Source organism: Rattus norvegicus, chromosome 6 (genome assembly GCF_036323735.1).
Source record: "Rattus norvegicus strain BN/NHsdMcwi chromosome 6, GRCr8, whole genome shotgun sequence".
In the NCBI taxonomy this organism is placed as follows: domain Eukaryota; kingdom Metazoa; phylum Chordata; class Mammalia; order Rodentia; family Muridae; genus Rattus; species Rattus norvegicus.
This window is the reverse complement of record NC_086024.1, coordinates 88,929,130-88,953,344: the sequence shown is the minus strand read 5'-3', so window position 1 is coordinate 88,953,344 and position 24,215 is coordinate 88,929,130. Positions and strand designations below refer to the sequence as shown.

The following is a 24,215-nucleotide window of genomic DNA, read 5'->3' as shown; positions in this document are numbered from 1 at the left end:
AAAATGATCTTTTTCTCCTCTGGTACAAATTTTCAGTGTTAATTCTCTTTATCAAAAAATGCTCACTTCTGTATTTAAAATGCATTAAATGTAAAGATTTAGAATATAAATCAGAATAAAATACAAATAGCACTGCTAATCTTTATCTAGTTTACAAACTTTCATTTCTTTAAAGGCATAACCATTCTGTCGAAAGCTGGGCATAGTGATATATTTGGGTAATCCCAGTATTCAGGAATATTCTAGAGACCAAGCTAGACTACGTAATGAGGCCCTAATGAAAAAGGGTCAAAGGGATATAAATTTTTGTTGAATTTGCAATTAGGTCTCAATTTTTTTTTTTTTTATTTTAAAGGGTAGGTTCAAACTCCTTAATTGTTTGTTCATGCCCCTAGAACCAGCCACGTGAGGGGACCTGTGGTCAGCCACTTAGGACCTTGGCACTCTCTGGTACACAGTAGGGTAGAATGTGTTGTTAATCCAAAATCTGAGTAAGGCAGACAGCTCCCATGGCTTTTGAAGACTATATTCTAATCTTTGATACTGCTTGTACTAGGAGGATCACAGCCCAAGACTGCTTACAGATGTGTAATAGTATATTTTTGTCTTGAAAAGGCAAATTACAATTTGGAAATCATTGTTTTTTTCCCCTCAGCATAATGTAAGTATAGAATGTAAAGTGAAGGCAAGAGGAGATAGAAAAGGGAAATGTTTTTAAAATTAATTTATTTCCATTTTATGTGCATTGGTGTTTTGCTGTATGCATATCTATATGAGGTGTCAGACCTTGGAGTTAAAGACAGTTGTAAGCTGCCATGTGAGTGGTGGGATTTGGACCTGGGTCCTCTGGAAAAGCAGTCAGTGCCCTCAACCACTGAGCCATCTCTCCAGTTAACCAATTCCCTCCTTGTCCCCTCAGCCCACCCCAACCCCACCTTTCTGACAGGGTTTCTCCATGTAGCCCTAGCTGTCCTGGAACTTCAAGCTGGCCTCCAGCTCAGAGATCTGTCTGCCTTATCTCATGAGTACTGATTAAAAGACCAGCTAAAGGGAAATTTTTATGTCACTGTTACTTATTATGAAAGCATACTACACTGGTCTGAAGACCTCCCTGTTTCAAAAGTGCCAACCTACAAACACCTACAAACTCCTCTAGAATCATCAAACATTTCCAGTGTCTCAGTAACTGTTCTTTTGCTGTGAAATGACACCATGATCATGGCAACTCTTATAAAAGAAAGTGTGTAATTGGGAGCTTGCTTATAGTTTCAGAGGCTTAGTCCATTATCACCTTGGTGGGGTGCATGGTGGCACTCAGGCAGGCTCTGAAGCAGTAGCTAAGATCTACATCCTGATCCAGAGAGAGAGAGAGAGAGAGAGAGAAAGAGAGAGAGAGAGAGAGAGAGAGAGAGAGAGAAAGGGAGAGAATGAGAGAGAGAGAAAGAGAGAGAGGGAGAGAGGGAGAGACTGAGACAGAGACAGAGACAAGAGAGAGATAAGACAGAGACTGGACTTGGCATAGGCTTTTGAAACCTTAAAGCCCACCCCCAGGGATATACTTCCTCCAACAAGGCCTTCTAATCATTTCAAATAGAGGCACTCCCTGGTGACTTAAGCATTCAAATATATGAGCTTATGGGAGGAAGATGGAGGGGAATCATTCTTATTTAAACCACCACACCCAGCAAATGAAAGATTCAACATCAGCAGGAAACGAAAACAGAAAGGTACAATTTAAGTTATGGTGGATTCTTGTGTGTTGTTGTTTTTATATGTTTGCAGTTGTCATTTTGCCAGTTACTTCAAAGTATTCTTAAATGTTCTAGATAGTTTTCAGTGGGCAATAAGAACTAATTCTGCACCTTGAGCTATAAAAGTAGGTTTGGTGATGCATGCCTTTAATCTCATCAGTCAGGAGGCAGAGGTAGGTTTGATGGTCTAAATAGTGAGTGCCAGTATAAACCAAAGCTATATATATATAGAAAGATTGTCTTAAAAAGAAACAAAAAACTAGAGATACTTAAATTGAACTTGACGGTGGACTATTCTTGGTTTTTTTGGTTGTTTTTTTTTTTTTTTTTTTTACATTTTTCCCATCTTTATTAAATTGGGTATTTCGTATTTACATTTCAAATGTTATTCCCTTTCCCGGTCTCCAGGCCAACATCCCCCTAGCTCCTCCACCTCCCCTACTATATGGGTGTTCCCCTCCCCATCCTCCCCCCATTACTGCCCTCTCCCCAAGAATCCTGTTCACTGAGGGTCCAGCCTTGGCAGGACTAAGGGCTTCCCCTTCCACTGTTGCTCTTACTAGGCTATTCATTGCTACCTATGCAGTTGGAGCCCAGGGTCAGTCCATGTATAGTTTTTGGGTAGTGGCTTAGTGAGGGTGGACTATTCTTAATGTGGTTTCTTTTTAATATAAGCAGTTTAAACCTTTTTATTTCCATAGAACCTTTCAATAATGGTGTGTGTATGTGTGTGTGTGTGTTGTTGTTGTTGTTGTTTACTTTTGGCAGATCCTCCAGTTCTGAACCAAGAACAGAAATATGTTTTAGCTTCATGCATTTCAAGGAAGGCATTAACTAGAGCCCAGTTTGGCAGACAAGTTCTTCATTCAAAAGAGAGTCCTGTTAAAACCACTGTGTCCAAAAAGAACACATTTGTTTTGGAAGGCATTGATTCTACTTATGAAAAGTTTGAAAGTACTGATGTGAGCACCATTAGTACTATTTGTGTTCCTATTAAGAATCATAGCCAGTTGACTACTTCTAATAATGATATGACAACAGAAAATACAGCAAAAGAAGATATTACAGAACAAAATGATAAAACGACATCTAGAAGGACTGTTCTTCAAGATCCCATAAGGAATACATCTGAAATTATATGTGCAAATCCAAGACTCAATTCAACAATATCTGGCCAACCTCAAAGAAAGCTTACAAAGCTTGAAACTATTGTAGGTGAAGTAAAAAAATATCAGGTAGGGAGACATTTACGGCAAGTATTTATTCCTGTTTTAATTGCCCCTTATCTCTGTTTCTCAGAAGTTTAGACTCTCCGTAGGCTTTACTTCTTGTTTTATTATTGACAGTAGTCACTATAAGCCTAGTGAAAAGACAGGCCTGAAAGTAAGGAGACTCCATTGGTAATTCTTACTTTGCTCTATTGATGGCTGTAAACTTCACTTATGCTTGGAAGGGATGAACACTGACATTGCCCCTTCTTGTATTCTGACTTTTGAAGAATGATTAACATTTGAAATAGAAAGGAATTATAACAGCTAAAGAGTTGAGATTTTTCTTGATGAAAGTTATATAAGATGAGCAGTAAAATACTTTAAAGCATCTAACTATGTTACATTAAGATACATTTTTGAGGGAAATGTACTGTCAGTTCAAGAAGAAATACAAACATGTATGAAACAGGCTTGATCTTCCAGCACTGAACAAAGAAAAACAACAATGTAAATTTCTAATTATTGTCCATTAAGTTTTAAGTAGGTAGTAGTGGGTATCCAATTGAGATAGTATGTAATTCTATCTATCTTAGTTTTAGAAATGATGAAGTGGTTGCAGTTTTATAATCCCAGTTATTTGATACAAATTGTATCGTTTACAAATATTCAATGTTTGACATAATGATAAAAAATTTAGATATTCGGGGTTGGGGATTTAGCTCAGTGGTAGAGCGCTTGCCTAGGAAGCACAAGGCCCTGGGTTCGGTCCCCAGCTCCGGGAAAAAAAGAACCAAAAAAAAAAAATTTAGATATTGACTTAAATGTATTAACTTTGAATAAAAGTATTCTAAGATTTCCTAGAACTTCTTTGTCTGTACCAGGCCTGTTTATACCAGTTACCATAAGAACTTTAAGACTTCCAGGGCTCAAATCCATATTCTGTATATTCCACACCTCTGACCTAGTCTCTCATTCATCCTCAGTTCTTCACTATATTGTTCCCTCTTCAACTTGAGATCTATTATCAATATCCTGTCATCTATGTCCTATGAATATTTTTACCCTGCTCTAACTGAAATGGGCCATCTACAAACAACCTCCTTGGTTCCTTTTTCTTTAGTGACCTCTCTCCTGCTTTTACCCTCTACTCTTTAACCCTGTCATACCTCATTATTTGCTAGCACGTGAACGTGTACCAGATTCTCAGTGTAGAAGCATCTTGTGTTACTATCATTACCCCTTTACTAATCATGATCCCTCCTCATCAATATTCTTACATCACTAAGATAGCCTTTGGTTATCCTATTTGCGTATCCTTCATTACCATTTCCATCCTGTGCAGATCTCCATTGTTTGGTTATAACCATTATAGGCTAACTCTCCACTGTTGCTCTAGGAAGTTCCGGTTGCAGAAGAAAACATTAAGCCTCTGGTTTATGAATCTCTAAACTTACTTTTTATTCCTTCTTGCTTACCCCTTTCAAGTTATTGTGCTTTTTATGCTACCAATTTAGGGCTTTTAAATTTGTTCTTTGATTAGAAAAATCTTATAAATCTGGTTGCTTGTTCTTTATTTTATTCAGCTCACTGCTCTAAGACCTTTCTTAACTTACTGTCTTAAACCACCTTTGTATGCCTTTATTTAGTCATTGTAACTATGTGTTTGTTTGTTTGTTTGGGTATCACCTTCCTTCTTACTTCTACTTCCCTCCAGTATGGTCTCACACACAGGCAATGCTTAACCATAAAGGCAGCCATTTTATTTCTTGTTGAATCCCCAATGTCTATAAAAGTGTGCCTGTAGCTCAAATGTTTTAAAATGTATATTTTAAATAAGCAGTAGAGCATAAGATTCTAGAGACTGAGTTTGATTTGTAACCCATTTATGCCGCTAGTCATATATTATAGGAAAGTTACTTAGATATATTTTTCAATTTATTTTTTCTGTAAAGTGGAGATGGTACTTGCCTGCTAGAGTTGTAAAGATAACCTGAATTGGTGAATCTAAGGTACATGGAACACTTTCTCATATTTCCTATTACCTACCTGTAAGTCCAAATGTGAAGAAGTAGTATTAATCCTACTCTTCTAATCATTTTTTCAGGGATTTGTGCTATACCATTGAGCTATATCTCCATATATCTATATTTTAAAAGGATAATTAAGAAATGCAATACCGAAGACGGTCCTCCCATTTTAGCATCTTGGTTCAGTTTAAAGATTCTGGGGAATTTGTCTTTCTATAAAAATGTGTACTTTTATTTAAAGTAAAGGGTCACCCATTATATTAATTTTGACTTTAGTTCTACTTAGAAACATCTTAAATTTTCATCTTAAATTGTTATGAATTATAAATGTTTTTACTACAGTGTTCATAGAGAATTTTACATTTTAATGGCATTTTACTTACACTAAAGTCATTTTCTGAGCTATTCAGCTGGTTACTTGGGAATAGAATTGAATCTTTATTGCTAGCTGTGTCCTTTATAGAAACAGAAATTGTCATTCAAACTGAGCTTAACAAAAATATACTCTTAATGTTTTTGGAGTCAAGGTATATAATAGATTTAGCATTTTCATCCCTCTAAGTTGCCATGTTTTCTATACAATTTGGTGGTTGGATGTATATGTTAGGATTCACCTCCTTCTTTTGGCTAAGCTGTTTTGTATGAGTATTTAAAATGTGATTCTTCTGTATTACAACCTCAGTTAAGTTTCTGTGTTTTTCCCTTTCTTTCAATACTGTACTTTTAACAATTGGTGCTTCAAATGGGCTGATTCTTATTTAGATGGCTACTTATAAATCACTAGGATTACTTAGGACTTTTCTTGTAATTCACGTTTTCTAATGCTAAATGCTAATTGTAATGCTGTGTGCAAGTAGTATAAGAAATATGTTCTTTTTTTATGCTTGATTAGGTAGTCAAGCTACAGGAATGGATGATTAAAGTCATCAATAATAATACTGCTATATGTGTAGAAGGAAAGTTGGTGTAAGTATAACATTTAAATGTTCTTTTAATAATGGTTAAGTTGGCTGTATGTAAGTGATGAGTGACAATAGTGTCTTCCTACAAAACATGTTCTCATGAGGTTATAAGCTGAAGGCAAAAGCAAAACATGGCAGGCGTCAGTCCCTTGCTCAAGTTACTTGCTGTAAATTACTGATCCATGAGAGGATCAGAATTATTTAAAGCCCTAAGGCAGTTACTTGTTAATTGACACTTTGGGTTCTTAGAAGGGAAAGCATTGTCAGACAATAGACTTTAACTCTGGTACTCCGTTCTACTTCTGAGAACCAGCTTCTCCATAGTAAACAACTTATGCGGACACAGTGTCAATTATAACAGCTTCAAGGTTGAATGTATAAAGTCTACTGGTCTACTCTGTCTTACTGCCATACCCCTTTCATATCTTAAGGTGCAGCATAGATTACCTTTACAGGGATCCCACTGGTACTGCTTACTACCAGTGTTACTTGAACAAATTACTTCTACTCTATGAAGATCAACTTCTTAAATTAGTACAATGATAATAATAATATTATTAATATTATGGAAAGGCATTTCTTGTTTTGAGAGTGTATCATGTAGCCCAGGCTAGCCTTGGGTACTATACTTGAAGATGACTTTCAATTCATGCTTAGTGCTCAGCTTTGCTATAGGTAAAGAATTAAGTGAATTAATATTTGCAATATTAAAGGACCATGCCTTTTAGAGTATGATTTAAATATTAAATGAAGCTGTGGGCTGTGGTGGCCTACTACCCCAGTGGCAGAGGTGGGTGAATCTCTGTGCGTTTGAAGTCAGCTTGATCTACATAGTTCCAGGATAACCTGGGCTACGTAGAAAGACCATATCTCAATAACACCAAAACCAAAAACAACCCAAAAAACAAACAACAACAAAAAAAACCCCATGCCCCCCCAAACCACAATAAAGCAAAAAAAAAAAAATCAAAGCTAAGTATTAAGGTATAGTATCAGTTTAACCCCATTTGAGTTAATTGAGAGAACTTCTTTATAGCATGAGTATGTTTACCTGTTATATGAAAAATGCTCAGCACTTACCTACTGGTTTCATTTAATGATGTATGAAGAATAGATTTCTGGGTTAGTGATTTGCTACTTTGTTTTTCCTTAATTAGACCCTCTATACAAAATAGAAGGTAAAAACATTTGCCTGTGTATTTATATTTAAAAATAGATGCAAAAACTTTTAAACTTAGATAGATCTACTTGACATTTTTGAACATGAAGCAGGAGGGAGGAAGTTGGGTGCACATGTAATCTATAATCTCAGGTAGTGGGAGGGTGTAAAAGTCCAAGGCTATCTTGGGTAACATAGTAAGACCCAAGAGCCAGCAAGATGGCTCAGAGGGCGGAACCTGCTGCAAGGTTGTACAACCTTAGTGTGATTCCCGTCCCATATGTTGGTAGTAGAGAACTGGTTCCCAGAATCTGTTTCATATGATTTCATGATAGACGCACACAAAGTAAATATGGGGGAAAAAATCCAGCCAGACACCATCTGAATAAATTAAAATAACATTTATACAAAAAGCCAACAAAAATGTGAAGAAAAGGGCTACCAAAATTTTTTGAAGGCTTAAGAACTATTAGGCCGAAACATCAGATATTGCCAGCAGCAAATGTTTGTTGGCATTTGCTAATGCTCTGTCTTATATGAGGTATATAGATTGATTGATCACGGTAGAGTTTCTTGACATAGACTATGAGGATCATATTAACCAAGCAGTTGAATTCTGTACTGGATAGCCCTCAGGTGCTTTGTAATTAGATTAATAATGTTATTGTTGTGGTAACTAAGAGTACAAAAAGAGTGCTTCCTTGTTGGAGTGGAAGTCAAAATCAAGACTGCCTCTCCCTATGAAGCTGTAGTTGGCATGGAACTTAGTATGTAGAACAAGCTGGTCTCAAACCTCAAGCAGTCTTCCTGCTTTTATATACAAGGTGTTAAGATTACACATACCTGGGTCAAAGTCAGTAATTCATTATAAGTTTGTATGCTTTTATATACAGTTCCTGGTACAGTATAAATATTTTGACCTTACTAAACTTATATTCTTTTTTCCTCTAGAGATATGACTGATGTTTATTGGCATAGTAATGTAATCATAGAGCGGATTAAATACAATGAACTTAGGACATTATCAGGCAACACATATATATTAAAAGGAATGCTAGACCAGGCTTCCATGAAAGAAGCAGGTAAATGGGTATCATTATTAGTTAAATCTTTTCATAGCTTCTCCTCTTTCCTAACTAAATCCCAGGACCATAAATTGACCCTACACCTTGTAATGTCCCACAGCATCACGGCATTTATCACTCCTCTCAGTATACTCCTAGTACTGACTTCTCATTGCAGTTCAGCTTTGCTTGTCTCTTCACAAACAAGCCTGCTGTCTCTATTTCTAATATTCCGATTCCATTTTATCACATGACTCAATCCCTCAGGTTCTCATGACCTGTAGAACTACCCACTTTTGAAATTGCTGTCCTCTCTTTTTCCTCCCATTAATATGTTTAACTACTTTTTCTGTGATACCAGTGTAGCAAAGAATTTTACTTCTTGGGTTTGCTTTTTCTCTTATACACTAGAGATCCAGTGTGTAATGATGAATTTTTATTTTCCTAACTGATGGGTCCTCAGTACTCCAGCAGTACTTAGCAAATAGCACACCATAAGTACACATTTCTTGACCGACAATGAATTAGAGAGACCTCTTTAAAAATCTAGGCTTTTGGATGATTTAATTTTCTTATTTTTTAAATTAAAATAATTTTGTATTTATTTTGCTCATTGTTAAATAGGATATCCCTGTTATCTCATAAGAAAATTTATGTTTGGATTCCCGAGAAAGTGGAAGGAATACATTGATGATTTTCTAGAACAATTAAGGTAAACTGTCTCAATTTTTTAAAATCAGCTTTATCAAGGTAAAAGTTATGGGTCCCTAAAATTTTAAATACAACATATAATGTACCTTTTCAAATGTATATGTTTATGTAACCAATGTTTTTGGTTATGTAACCAAAGTGGTTTTTAGCTTGCTGGGTTTTTGTGTTTGTGTGATAGTTTTGAAGATTTTTGTGATCTTAGTAGTTTTAGAAATAAAATAAAATTTATTAGAATTTCTGTCATGTTGAGTAAATTTAAAAAGAAAGTAAAATTGGAGATACATTTCTAAGGAGAATTCATTAATCGCCTACCCTTTGGATGGTGTAGTTTCTCCATTAATTTTCGGTAGTTTTTGAGTACCTACCAGATATTTAGCAGACACCGAGAGAAAAATTTATTAATTCTTGTTCTTCAGGAGCTAGTAGAAGATATAGAGCTTTAAACTTGATCTGAGTACAGGTAACTTATCCTAGGAATCAGTGATTGTTTCTTCCCGGAAAGTACCAGAAGGTATTTTCTAGACATGTTGCTTCTTTTCTCGACTGTTTAACTCCATCTTTTCAACAGAAAAGCAACTATAGATAGTGTAACTTGAATGAACATGGGTGTGTTCAGTAAACCTTACTTAAAAAAATAGTTTCCTAGTTAACTATTAAACAATAGTGCTGTTTAATCCTTGCCTCACATTTGCTAGGTAAGTACTTTATTTCTGGAAACTCTTTGTCATATAGTTTTCTTAAGTCAGATTACATATTTTTGTTTGTTTGTTATTTTAAAGTATTTGTTTGTTTTGAGAAGGGTCTCATGCAACAGGTTAACCTCACTATGTAGCCCAGTCTGGCCTTAAACTCTTTGATTATCCTGTTTGTGAGTTGAGCTTTTCTTCTCTCTCTCTCTCGCTCTCTCTCTCTTTCTCTATCTCTCTCCCCCTCCCTCTTTTCTTTTTGAGAACTAATATTTGAGAAAACAGTAACACAATTGTTGTTTTAGGGCCGAAGAAAAGAACAAGAATAAAACCAGACAGAAAACTGCAAGATTCCAAGAGAAACAAAAATCAATAAAAAATGATGCAGAAGATAAACAAACAGATATCCTCCGAAAGGCCAGCGTCACTTATGACCTTAATGATGATAGCTTAGGTATGTTTGAATTTTTCTTTGTTGCTGAAGTGGTAGAGTCTTACATAAACTTAATACGGTTTGTAGTGTGTGATGTGTGGCGTGGTGCTCTTTGACTGATTAGGACCTTAAAATTCCTTTTTTTTCATTCTAAGGTGACTGCATTGCAGACTGCTGCTTCATTGTTCTTTTTATTTCATAAAATAAATCTTTAATCACAATCCCAAACTCCCAATATGTAGATCAATGAGAGACTATATTTAGACTACCAGCAATCTTGTAGTAGAGACAAGTATCTATCTATATTTGCTTTTATGGAGGGACTTGCATATATCCTTGAGTGACAAGTGCTATAAAGGTTGGTAGAACTGTTATGTCAGCTTTTTTACCATTATAATCCACATCTCACATGATCCCACCTTCACAAATAATGTATGAAGATGAAAAGTTACTGAAATCCTTTGTGTACATTTCTTGGAATTTTACCTTAACTTTGTAGCTAAGAGGTGTACAAATTTTTTAAATTTCTGAGAATTACACATTATTTTTGCTAAAGCAGTGGCACTCTGTTAATATACTACATTTCTCTAATGGTGTTATGTCATTTAAACTCCTTTTCTTCTGGAAATTTATGTATCTTTTTTAACTCAAAGACAGCAATAATTTAAAAGTGTAAATGATTGCAGAAATTTCACTTACCAGAGCTTTAGTTCTTTCTCAATCTTTCCTTTTTACAAAAGTCATCAATTTTTCTTAGTTTGACTGACTGTTTATTATCATTTCTAGAACATTTTGAATCTTCTAGAATCCTGGGATTATTATTACTTGCTATTACTTCCATCCTACTGCCTTTTCTACTCCTAAATGAAAAATAATGCTGGGTTGCTTTTTTAGAGAAGTGATCTGATTTGTAACTGTGATTATTGGAAATGTTATAAAAAAACATGTGTCAAGTAGGAGGGAATACAAATTTAAAAGATTATAGTTTGATAAACTATTTAATATGCTATCTATGCAATATGAAAAACCAAACCATTTAAAGTGTCTTCTATGAACCTTGCTTCATGCTAGAAATTTAGGGGTGAATAAGGTTTGGCATCTCCTTTTAGAAAGTACTGTTTAAGAGTACATACTATAATTGCATCCTTTTTCTAAGACGATGCACTATATCTTTTATTTTATGATACTTTAGGATATTATTTTATGAAGTTTTAGGTATTAATTACATTGTGATTATTTTTGTTGTCGTCAGTATATTATTATCTTTTTATGAGGAAATAACAAGAACCACTGCTAGAAAGATGGCTCAGTGGCTAAGAGCATGGACTGCTCTTGCTGAGAGCCTACTTTTGTTCAGCTCCCAGTACCCTTATTAAGCAGCTCAAAGATGCCTGTGTCTCTAGCTCCAGGGAACCCAGCACCCTTCTCTGGTCTCTGCAGGCATTACGTGTGCACAAATCCACACAGAGACATACATATGTATAATTAAAAGTTAAAAAAAAAACAACCTTTAACTATCTAACATTAAACAGTAAGGTTATAAACATAATCTTATAAAATGCCAATTCATGATCCTTTAAGATGGCACAGTTGTATTTTAATTGTCTAACATGTAATCTTTCATATTTAGTGATGAAATCACTATCATAGTATTTATATCATAGTATTGGAGCTTAAAAACTATCTCTGCTATAATAAGCATATTATGAAGGATTTATTAGAATATTAGCTTCCTATACTATACAGTAATCTCTAGGGTTAGGGCCATTTATGTTGTGTCTTACAGTTCCTAAAAGAGTAATAAAATACCTTTAAGGCCAGATATTCTGGCACATACCTGTAATCCTAGAATTTAGGAGGATGAAGCAGGAATTAAATTTTCTCCTTTAAAGTAAGTCTGGTTTATAGAGTAAAGCCCAATCTCAAAAAGCAAGAATAACAACTCAAAGTCCTTACACTTTCTATGAATCTTTTAAACTAATTTTTAAACTAGTGTTTGTATGTGTATGATGGGTGTGAGTGTGGGTACCATGAGCCACAGCAGTCCTATGAAAGAAAAAGTGAATATTCTCCACGAAATAATGTAAAACATGATTTTGCTGGAAATAGTGTGGATTTAGTTATACATGAAGTATATAAATTAACTGAAACATAATTTCATACACATAATGAAATAAGAGAAATAATCACTAGCTTTCTATTTAGTTGATATGCAGTTAGGTGGTATAGGATATGTGAATTCATAAAATATTTATACTGTACCATTCTGTTTTTAGATATAACAAGAGGTTCAATGTAGGTATAAACAATATGATTGTTCTTTTTTATTTTAGGATAATAAAAGTGATTTGAACTAAACCGTACTTTGGAAGAATGGTCTGTGGTACAAAAAATATTTTATTATAATCAAATTGCAATGAATAGTTAGCTTTTTAATGTGGAAAAGCTGTGTATCTTTTGTCCTTCCACTTTTCTCTCCCTCCTTGATCCTCCTTTCAAACTCTTTTTATTCCTTTATTTTCTTTCTTTCTATCCTCCCCCCTTCTCTTCCTGAAATAGTGTTTTTATATTGTCAACACTCCATCTTCTTTAGTCTCTAGGATGTTGAAAATACAGGCATGGACCACCATACTCTGTTGAAAAACAGCTAATCTTTTATATAATTATTTAATGTTCCATCTTTGAATCCACAGAAATGAAGAAAAATGAGAACAGTGGGTTGCCAGGAGCTGCAGAAATAAACATCAGTTATAACAGTTGTCAAAATAAGCGTGAGTTAAGGCTCCTACATAACCAAGTAAGTTATACTATTTGTCTTAGTTAGGGTTTCATTATTATGAAGAAACACCATGACCATGACAACTCATAAATGAAAACATTTAATTGTGTCTGGCTTACAGTTTCAGAGGTTCAGTCCATTATCATGGTAGAAAGCATGGCTTTGTTTAGGCAGACTTGGTGCTGGAGAAGCCAAGAGTTCTACATCTAGTTCTGAAGGTAGTCAGAAGGATACTCTCTTGTGCAGGCAGCCAGGAGAAAACTCTCTTTCACACTGGGTAGAACTTGAGAATAGAGTGTTCAAGGGTCATGCCCATAGTGACACATTTCCTCCAAGAAGGACACACCTTCTAATAGTGCCATTTCCCATGGGCCAAGCATATCCAAACCACCACATCCCACTTTCTGGCCTCCATAGGCTTGTTCAAATGCATGAGTCTATGTTTGGGGGGGGTGGGGTATCATACCTAACCATAGCATAATGCAAAATACATTTAATCCAAATTTAATAGTCTCAATAATGTTTAAAAGTTCAAAGTCTTTAAGTCTCTTCTGAGATTCATGCACCCCCTTACCTGTAACCCACTATAAAATCAAAATCAGGCATATCACCTACTCCAACATCACAGGATATATATTACCATTCCAAAACCTCATAGTGAGGAAACACTAGGCCATAGCCAGACCAAAAATCAGCTGGGCAAACTCTTAATCTCTGCATCTCCATGTCTGTTATCCAATTCCATTCAGCTTTGTTGATTGCAATACAGTTCTTTCTCTTGGGCTAGTTCCCCGTCCTGTTATCAACTTTCCTCAGCAAGTATTCCATGACTCTGGCATCTCTAACATCTTGGGTCTCCAAAGCAACTTCAGCTTTATAGCTTCTTGTTCCAGTGTCTGGGATCACACATGAACTTCTGGGTTTCTCCAAGGGCTTGGGTCACTTATCCAGCTCTGCTCTCCATAATACTCCAAGCTCTGGTTAATTCTTTTCCACTGCTACTACTGTGCTTGGTAGTCATTCTATGGTACCAGCATTACCAGTATGCTGATTCTTCTGTGGCAACTAGGCTTCACTAGTCTCTCATAGGCTCTTTTCACAGTGACTTCTTTGCATGACTCCTTCAGTGCTGAGCCATCAACTGCAACTGAGGCTACGATTTCTGCAATGACCTTTCCAGACCTCTCCTAGTGCCATAACTTACCTGATTTCCATGACCCCTTCATGCCTTCAAAACTATTTCTGGGTGATTCTAATGTGTTGCATTAAAAGTTATGAATTAACTCTAAAGTTCTTAATATGATCCAGCCAGCCTGTGCCTCCCAACCCACCAGTAATCAAGGCAAAGTCCTAAGGATTTATTTAAACAGCTTTAGGACAATTACTGGGCAAATTACTCCTAACCTATTTTTCTATATGCTTGACTGGTTAATTCCCAGATGAGCTCTCCAAATACTTGCTGTTTGAGTTTCACCTGGGTTATTTCTGCTTTATCAGTGTGTCCTCAGTAAACATATTACCCAATCATGTTCTTCTGGTTCACCACATCTAGTAGAGAACTGTTGTCCTGTCTTTCTCCTCTTCTTTCCTCATGGTCCCTACCAGCGACCTCCAGCTTGATAATCTAAACTCTGTCTACCTCTATTTTCCCCATTTATTTAATCAGTCAGCCATTTTTATTTAACCAGTCAGATAATAAAGTTTACATAACTTTATTTGGTGTACGTGAGAATATGCTTGTCAGGGACAACTAGATCTTGGTGTTCAGAGTTAAGCATTTGAATACATAGCAACAGATAGACCCCCAACATCTCCCCCTTTTTGTCTACCTAAAAAGGTTCTGTCTTTTATAATAATAAATGATGTACCATAAGAACAAATATGAAACTATTATGAAAACAATTAGGTAAGAGTTAAATTTATAAAGTTCAGTCCATCTGTATTTGGCAACTTTGGATAAAGTATCTTATCTTGGTGACTTTAGAGTTCTGAACCTAAATCCTTTTTCTTTAATCATAACTTGCATTACCAATATAAAGCATCTTTTAAAATCCTAATCAATTTAAGTTTAATTGCAAGAGTGTATCTAGTCTTCAACCCTATCAGAGACATGAGAAGGAATAAATATCTGAGTATGTAGGAAGTGCAGAGCAAGCAGTTTCCAAAATTATAGACATGACAGAGGAGTTGGTTGCCTGGACAATCCTCCAGAATTGTCTCTAAAATGCCGAAACATCCATCTTTAGCCTTTCGGCCCAGAATATCTGACAGAAGACTTCTGTGGAGTAGGAATTATGAAGAGCCAGCCTACCATACACTTCAAAGCCTGGCAGTTGACTTCCCTGCATCCATGTTTGTCCATTTGAGGCAGCATTTTGCCTATTTTAAGCAAGGGGAGTTTGCCCAGTGGCAGCTTGCCCCATTTGAAATGAACTCCATAAGGAAGGTTTTTTTTGTTTTTTTGTTTTTTGTTTTTTTGATGCTCATCACATTTTTTGAAGTAGATTTAGGGTTAATGTTAGGAGGGGACATGCCTCATAGTCAAAAAAAAAATTAAAATAATAAATCCTTACATTGCATAGTTTGTAAGTCTCTGAGTTTTGTCTTTTTTTTTTTTTAAAGACCATCTATCTATTCATATCTTAATAGACAAACTTTGTTTCTAGCTATTTGCTATCTGTTCAACTTGGAAACATTTTTTGTGATTAAACTAGACTAGTGTGTAATGTGACCAAGAGTTTGATTGACTATTAACTTACATTTAATTATTCTAAACAGTTTGTAATAGCAACTTTAAAAAGGACTAGAACTTTACGTTATTAAGAATTATCTAGGTACAAATACCTCAAATAAGAGTTGAAAACATGTATACATAGTTTGTTGTATGAAAATAAATTTAATTTTTGCATCAAGGTTCAACGATATATAACAATTTAACAAATTATAACCTTAATGTGTATCAATATAAAAAGATTTATACCAATGTAAGATTATTTGCTATAATTTTTATTTTTCATTTAAGAGTAGATTTAATAATCTATCCCCTTTTCCTTTTATTCCTATAATAGTCTTATATTTCCCATTATCTTTTCAACCCTTTTCCCCCTATATAAGAAAAATAAGGATAGAGAACAGAAAAGAAGAGAAATCCCTGAGTCTAACCTCCTATACCTCTTTCTTCCTGATCAAGACCATTTAATAACTTGTAACCAACCCTTTATAATGACAAGCATTCATCACCCAATAAAATGAACAAAACTTAACCACCCTGCCTTAAGTGAATGAGACATTGCTTTCTTAAGATTGCTTCCTGATGGGGTTGGGGATTTAGCTCAGTGGTAGAGCGCTTGCCTAGGAAGCGCAAGGCCCTGGGTTCGGTCCCCAGCTCCGAAAAAAAAAAAAAAGAAAAAAAAAAAGATTGCTTCCTGCTGATTTGGGGCAAAGTATTCTTGGGGAGGGAAATTCTTGGGAAAATTGTTAGTCTTAAGAAAGTTAGCTTTAGCTGGGGATTTAGCTCAGTGGTAGAGCGCTTACCTAGGAAGCTCCGAAAAAAAGAACCAAAGAAAAAAAAAAAAGAAAGAAAGTTAGCTTTAACATTTGTTGTCCAGTCTCTGTATGGGGAGACTTAGAAAGCCTGAAAGTTCAGACTTAAGTGAAGTCCTGACTGCATGAGTCTGTAAAGCTGGACAAATTGAGTTAGCTGTTTTGATGTTGTCTTGGAAGCAAGTCTTATGAGGAAACAGCAGTGAAGCAGTCTGAGGTAGGATCAGGCAGGATGCTGGAATAATATGCCTCAGTGGTTTAGTATCTTCTAAGGTGAACCTTCTCAGGACAGCTTTTCTGGTTTTCTCTGTGAATATACAAGCTCCCACAAGTAATAAACAGTTCTGCATTGACATATGTATAGAATGTACAAGGTACAGAGATTAGTTAGGAAAAATTCTTTGCTCAAGCAGGTGAAAGACATCCGTCTTATAAGTTACTGAGAAGTTAACTTAAAAGTTAACTTTCTTATAAGTAGTATATAAGTTAACTTATAAATACAAATTTTCATCTATGCCATTCAAAAGGATGATATGCTAAGTCCTGAGGACTTTGCAGTTAACAGAGATACTCATGTCTCAGCTTTTGGGCTAATATCCACTTATCAGTGAGTGCATACCTTGTGTGTTTTTCTGTGATTGGGTTACCTCACTCAGAATGGTATTTTCTAGTTCAATCCATTTGCCTATGAATTTCATAAAGTCATTGTTTTTGATAGCTGAGTAATATTCCATTGTGTAAATGTACCACATTTTCTGTATCCATTCCTCTGTTGAAGGGCATCTGGGTTCTTTCCAGCTTCTGGCTATTATAAATAAGGCTGCTATGAACATAGTGGAGCACGTGTCTTTGGTATATGTTGGAGCATCTTTTGGGTATATGCCCAAGAGAGGTATAGCTGGGTCCTCAGGTAGTTCAATGTCCAATTTTCTGAGGAACCTCCAGACTGATTTCCAGAGTGGTTGTACCTGTCTGCAATACCCAGAGGACCTGACACCCTCTTCTGGCCTCCATTGTACATTCTTAGGTACATGGCGTATACTCAGATACATAGGTTACACATAGTTTAAAAACTGAATACTGTTTAAAAAGTAAAACTGCAAATAATAAAAGACTTGTAGAATCATGCAGCCCTATGTAGTACTTCTAAAGTTACAGTTAGTTCCAACAGGATTTTCCTGAATGCTTCGGTAATGAAATTCATAGAGTAGTAAGTACGAAGAATTTTTTTATACTTGATCAATGCTGTGTAATGGCCCAAGATAGAGTCTAGATTGTAGTTGTTAAAAGTATATTGTTTGTTTTGAAGAAATTAACTGGAAAGAAAAATTGCAGAAATTTTCCTTCAGAAACCTTTGAAAGTTGTGAAGAGATCAATGAAAAGAAAATTCAAAGTGAGAAGCAAGGTAATATCTTTAATGGTTAAGTAATGACTACAATAATAACTACTTAAAATATTTTTTAATATAATAAACTTTGTAAGTCTCTGGATGTACAATGGAAAAATATGTTAATGATTTAAAGTAGTTATTTATACATAGAATGATTATTTAATGAAATAACCTGTTACTGTAAGTGTGATATTATTTACAGGTTTGACTTTAATGTGATCCCTAGGTAACTTTGTTTCATAAAGTTTTATGTGGTCATATGAATGTTTCCTTTTATGAAATTAATGCCATAATTAAGACTCGATAAGTATCTTGTGTACCAGAAGTTAAAGTGCTTTTTGTCAATATACTAACAAGTTTAAAATTTCGTGTTATGATAAATCCCTGGACCTAGTGGTATTTTTTACTAAAACTGAAAGGTAAAAATAAGAACAATCATCAGAATTCATAAAAGTGGAAGAAATACAGTACTTCTGTGCTACCATATTCAAACAAGTTGAAGTACCTAAAGGAAGCTGGATGACTATTAAAGATTATTAAATAAAGTGAATGACAAGAAACATTGTCACTAGAAATATTTTGTTCAAAGTGAGAATGTTCAAATTTTTTAAAAAAATGTTTAACTAAATGCTTGATTTGATTTATGTAAGGAATTACAAGAAAATAATTTGTAAATTTATGACTTCCATGAAAAATATCATGGAGACTTATTTTTGGTTTCTTTTCATTAGGATAGTTGTACTAATCAAATTAATTATCGGTAGAGTATAATTTTGAAATTTTCCATCATTATTAACTGTTAACCTTTCAATTTTTGGTTTATCTCTTATGGCATGATATGTGTACAACACCATGATTAAAGGCAACTTAGAAAGAAGCTTGTACCTTCTGGCTTTCTTATAACTTGTGGCTAACATGACAGTAGGTAGGGATGGTGCTGGAGCAATAGCTGATAGTTCACGTATGACCAGAAAGCATGAGACAGAGAGCTAACTGGTATATCTACCATTATATCTTTAACGGCATGGGTTTTTGAAACCTCAAAGCCTGCTCCTTAGTGACATACTTCCTACAGTACCATCAATCTTCTAATGCTTCCCAAACAGTTCCATTAACTGGGAACCAAGGGTTCAAACGTGTGAGCCTATGGTGCCCATTCTGGTTCAAACCACTACAGTAAACATAAATAGGAGTTCATACAGTTAGAATTTCGGGTCGCTTTGCTTCTGGTTTCTCCATTTTTGGATTGGACTGCTGATCTCATTTGCTTTTTTCACCTATGCATGATAGAATAGATACCAAGTTCTGTAGCTTTAGTTAATTCCCACCATTCTTGGAAATTGGGAGAGATTTGCAAAGATGTGCTGCTTTGGCCATATTGAGGATGCAAGTAGAGTGTACAGATAGAGTTTCACATTTTCCTAATTACATCCTTAACTAACAAAACTTGTTTTGTATCTTACATGGCTGCTTAGTGGATTCCTTATCTCTTTAGCTATTTTACGTTTTGAGAATTGATTTTTAAAACATTTGTTTAGTATCTACTAATTCTTGAGTGTCTGCACTAACATCAGAAAAAATGTTTATAAAAATTAAGGTCTGACATTAATGATTTTCTCAGTCTAACCAAAAGATAAACCTGGTGTAGTACAACTAAAATGTAGGACACCAAAATGGCATTTCAAAAAGAATTGTGGGAATTTAATGAGAGAAAGGGGGAGTTTAGAGATACAGTGAGCTAAAGAATAAATTCAGAGCAAGCAATTGAGGGTCTTACAGATTAAGGAACATTTTAAGGGAGAGGAAACAATGAAAATTCAGACCTTGAGAAATACAAGGTCTAATATCCATAGAGTATAGTTCTAATTTGTGGTCAGTAAAAGACTGAAACTATATTGAAGGCCAGGTAGAAAAGTTGCATGCATGCCAGCCAACTGGAAAGTCAAGTCATTGGCAGAATTGTATACATAAGTACATGCTTACATTTGAAGTGACAGTGATCTTAATAGACCAGTGCTTTGTGTAACCTGTCAGGAAAAAAAAAGTCTTATTTCGTAGAGCATTTTCTCCTGTACTTATGAGATTTTTCTGATTTCCAATGAAATAAAGAGAGAACTGAAGTTTTAAATGTACCCATTGATCCATTGAAGTCACTGGAACAGCCTACCTCCAACAAAGAAAGACACCCGCCTCTTGGTCAGAAGGAAGCTTATGTTTTAATGACACCACTTAGAACCACAAAGTTGATAGAGCAAAGATGTATGGAACACAGTCTCTCTATTGAAGGAGTAAGGGGTTTTCTCAAAGCAAACCATCAAGAAGAAAGTGAGTCAGACGTACATGGAATGTCTACCAGCAAGTCCTCAGAGACCTTTGAACACAGTGTGGATTATAAAGGCAGTTCCAAAGAGGACTGCAGCAAATGTGACATAATCACTGTCACACATAGCATTCCAATACCTTGTCCCAAAAGTAAACAAATGTTCACCAATGACTTTAAGAAAAAGAACAAGTTGCCCTCGAAACTGCAGAAAACTGAAAATCAAATAGATGTATCACTGTATAGTCAGTCCTCATCACATTTGTCAAGTAAAGAGAATGAAATAGAAGTTAAAGGTAAAACCAGAGCAAGAAATAAAAAACAAAGGCTGGATCAGCAGAGAAAAAACACAAACTACATCACAAAAGATATCCTGATTTCAGAATCTTCAGGTGAGAGTGGTTCTTATGTCACACCAAAGAAACCTAGATCTTCTGCTAAAGAATCACATTACAAATCTGATATTACCAAGGACTTTCTAATTGAAGTTAAGGCATCTGATACAACTAACGGGCAACTGTTAGACCATCAACCTGGTTCAACTGATGATGGAGAATGGAATGAACAAGAGTTACAGAAACTTCATCGGTAAGTAGTTTTGTCTCTGGGATGTGTGCAGAATAGTTACAACATAGCAGAAAGGGCTGACTTAAAGATATACTAGTGATGTTAGCGAGCTTTTCAGAAGATGTGAATAATTATTGTGCTTGTAACTCGTGATAAATCACATTCTTTAAGAACTGAAGTTGAGTTTGGCTGGAGAGATGGCTCAGCAGTTAGGAGCACTCATTCACTGGAAGCTCTTCCACAGGACTGGAGATTGATTCTCAGCACTCACATAGTGATTTACAACTTCTAAGTCCAATTCCAGTGGATTTTCTGCCTTTCACACCTCTGCACAGATATAGGTGCAGGCAAAACACTCATTCACATAAAAAGATTTTATTAAAAAAAGAATTGAATTTGACTATAGATACTTAATAAAAGTTTCCATAGTGTGTTAGTATGAAAACCAGATCATAATTGACTTATGAAGCCTAAATAGGAAAAGTAAAGAGCTATGACAACATATGTAGACAAGTCAAGAAAATTGGCAAAAATGAGGACTAAAAATCCATGTGTAATACAAGGAGTATGGAAACAGTGAAAATAATTTGGTTGTTTTGCCAGAGGGTTGATGCTAGGGTAGAGTGGTAGCTGATGGAAGTGATATAGTCAAAAGAAAGGAAGACGTAACTGATAAAGAAGAGGCTGAGAGAAGAACGTGTGACATTTAGCATTCTATTTACTATATGTCCTTAAAAGTGCTTTGGAATACATTTTGAGTCCTTTTGAATGTTCTCTCTGAGACATTTCTATGATACTGTACAACCTTCACTGATATTTTCAATTCCCTACATGATCCCTTTTTGATTATTTCTCAGGCAAATAATTCTTTTTTACTTCCTGAAATTCTTTTTTTTTTTTTTTTTTGTCTGTTTTCTTGCTATGGTATTGTCTTAGTCAGAGTTTCTATTCCTGCACAATACATCATGACCAAGAAGCAAGTTGGGGAGAAAGGGTTTATTCAGCTTACACTTCCACATTGCTGTTCATCACCAAAGGAAGTCAAGACAGCACCACCCACAATGGGCTGGGTCCTCCCCGATTGATCACTAGTTGAGAAAATGCCTTACAGCTGGGTCTCATGGAGGCATTTCCTCAACTGAGGCTCCTTTCTCTGATAACTCCAGCTTGTGTCAAGTTGACACAGAAAACCAGCCAGTGCAGGTGTGTTCCTTAGTGATCTTTTATCCTCCACATTTCTGACTTTCTTCTTTGTACAGTGGTCCTCAGATTTATCTGTGGCCCTGAATTGCTATATTTAGATTTGTATTTACATTTTGTGGTGAATATAACGATATAAATGTTGCTTAAAGATCTGACCATTAAAAATTGAAAGAATATTTTTATTGATAATTATTTTTGATGCCCTTGGTAATTTTTTAAATTAATTTTTCTTTTCTTTCCTTTTTCTTTTTTACTTATTCACTGTACATCCCTCTCACTACCCTCCCCTCCAGGTCACCACCTCCCACAATCCTTCCCCGCCTCCCCTTTTCCTCTGAGCCAGTGAGGATACCATGGGTCTCCCCTACCCTCACCCCCTATGCATAAGGTGCTTTCTTTCCCACCGAGGCCAGACAAGGCAGCACAGCTAGTAGAGCACATCCACATACAGGCAACCGCTTTGGAGCTATCCTCCATTCCAGTCGTACCTCTGCTACAGATGAGTGGGGAGATCTAGGTGGTAATATTTTATTTCTGAAGATAAAGTCCTTTCCATCAAATATATTTAAACTCTGCCATTATTGGTTAAAAAAAAATCTTATTAATTGCTAAATAGCCATTCCATAGGTCCATCTATGTGCAGCCTATTTTCTTGCTATTCCTCTCTCTCAGACCTCACCTATTTAATGCCTGAATTGTAGAACCATCTTTGTGCTTGTCATTTGTACTTTCCATCTGGGTAATCTAGCTCAGATATGTTCAGGTCGGGCTTGAGATATCACTGAGACCCAGGCAGTAGCAGTGCATACCTTCACTCCTGGCAGTCGGGAAGCAGAGGCAGGTGGATCTCTGAGTGTGAGGCCAGCCTGCTTTACAAAGTGAGACCCAGGACAGCCAGGTCTGTTACACAGAGAAACTCTGTCTGGAGAGAGAAAGAATATGTAACTGAGAATCTGAACTATCAGAAATTTTCATTCCATTTAATATCACTTCATATTTTATATTCTTCTGCTTTAGGTCAAAAGCGGGCTGTGCTAGCAATTTTACCTTTTCTAGCTGTATCTCTCAGCATTTCCTTATAATACAACTTTTTAACATTATATTTTTTTTTCCAAAAATTTGTTTGTTTGTTTGTTTGTTTGTTTGTTTGTTTACTTACTTACTTACTTGCTTTCTTGAGACAGGGTTTCTTTGTGTAGACTTGGGTATCCTAGAACAAGACAAAGCTGGCCTACTCTTCTCAAACTATTGATCTGAGTTTCCCAAGTGCTTGGATCACCTATACCAGCATACAAAGCCCCTTCCTTCCTTCTTTCTCCTCCCTACCTCCTTCCTTCTTCAGTTGAAAACTTCTGGAATGTTACATATCACCAAACCTAGGGTGAATATCCTTTTTCTTTCTCCCTTTTATAGCCTCACCTAAGCTAGACTTAAGGCTAAAAGCAATCAGGAAATGGGCCTTCAAGACAAACAGAAGTTTGTCCATTCTAATTCCCAGTTCTTCCTTTTCTTCTTCCTTGGTAATCTAGTCCAGTTATGATCCCACAAGGATTATCACAGCGCATCTTAGGGTTAGACATACCTAAAACCCAGATGAAGACCATTTTTACCTATCACTTCACTGCAGCTATTTCTTATCACCTGTTCTGATTCCATTAGATGTGATTTCTGGTTTTCTGTGAATAAAAACCTATTCTAGTTCTTGCCAGTGATATAATAATCAGTTAATGAGCATCTGAAAATGCAAATTACTACATTCTACAAACTACATTAATGCAGTCTTACTTAGTGAATTGAAATCTTCAATAGCTTTGTATTTTTTATTGTGTTGATACCCTAGAAAGCAGGTGTTTAGCACATATAGTAATCACTGTAACAAGTTTATATGTATTTATGAGACTGTAAGCACATTGTGACCTACTCTAGATGATATGGGAAAGGTGAAAGATCAAAAGTGAGCCAAAGATTCAATGTAAGTATTCATCTAGAAAGGGAGAGGGCATATTGGGAGGCTGGAATGAACCGAATCCTGAAGGTTGAGGAGAGAGCACATGAGTAAGGGGACTAATGCCAGTCAGAATATCACCGTAAGTTAGAGCAAAGATTTTAATGGCTGTGATTATATGTTAAATTTACCTCATTATTTACCTGGAATAACTTGGAAGATAGTGATAATTACTGACTTTTATTAAATGCATTAAGAATTTTTAATGAGGGCTGGAGAGATGGCTCAGTGGTTAAGAGCACTGACTGCTCTTCCAGAGGTCCTGAGTTCAATTCCCAGCACCCACATGGTGGCTCACAACCATCTGTAATTGAGATCTGATGCCCTCTTCTGGTGTGTCTGAAGACAGCTACAGTGTACATATATATAGTAAATAAATAAGTCTTTTAAAAAAAGAATTTTT

General features: G+C 35.6%; 1 protein-coding gene across 3 annotated transcripts in view; it reads left to right on the top strand.

Annotated features, from left to right (window-relative positions):
- The window catches only part of Mis18bp1 (MIS18 binding protein 1), a 49,483-nt gene that overhangs the window by 14,881 nt on the left and 10,387 nt on the right, over positions 1-24,215 (top strand). For 2 of the 3 annotated variants that reach the window (XM_006240138.5, XM_063262505.1), the window contains 8 exons: positions 2,520-2,986; positions 5,882-5,955; positions 8,062-8,192; positions 8,799-8,886; positions 9,877-10,025; positions 12,698-12,801; positions 17,636-17,732; positions 19,827-20,625. In XM_006240138.5, coding sequence (XP_006240200.1) covers positions 2,520-2,986; positions 5,882-5,955; positions 8,062-8,192; positions 8,799-8,886; positions 9,877-10,025; positions 12,698-12,801; positions 17,636-17,732; positions 19,827-20,625 — 1,909 coding nt within the window. The remainder of the gene's footprint in view (positions 1-2,519; positions 2,987-5,881; positions 5,956-8,061; positions 8,193-8,798; positions 8,887-9,876; positions 10,026-12,697; positions 12,802-17,635; positions 17,733-19,826; positions 20,626-24,215) is intronic. The other variant, NM_001109531.1, reaches the window with a different exon arrangement.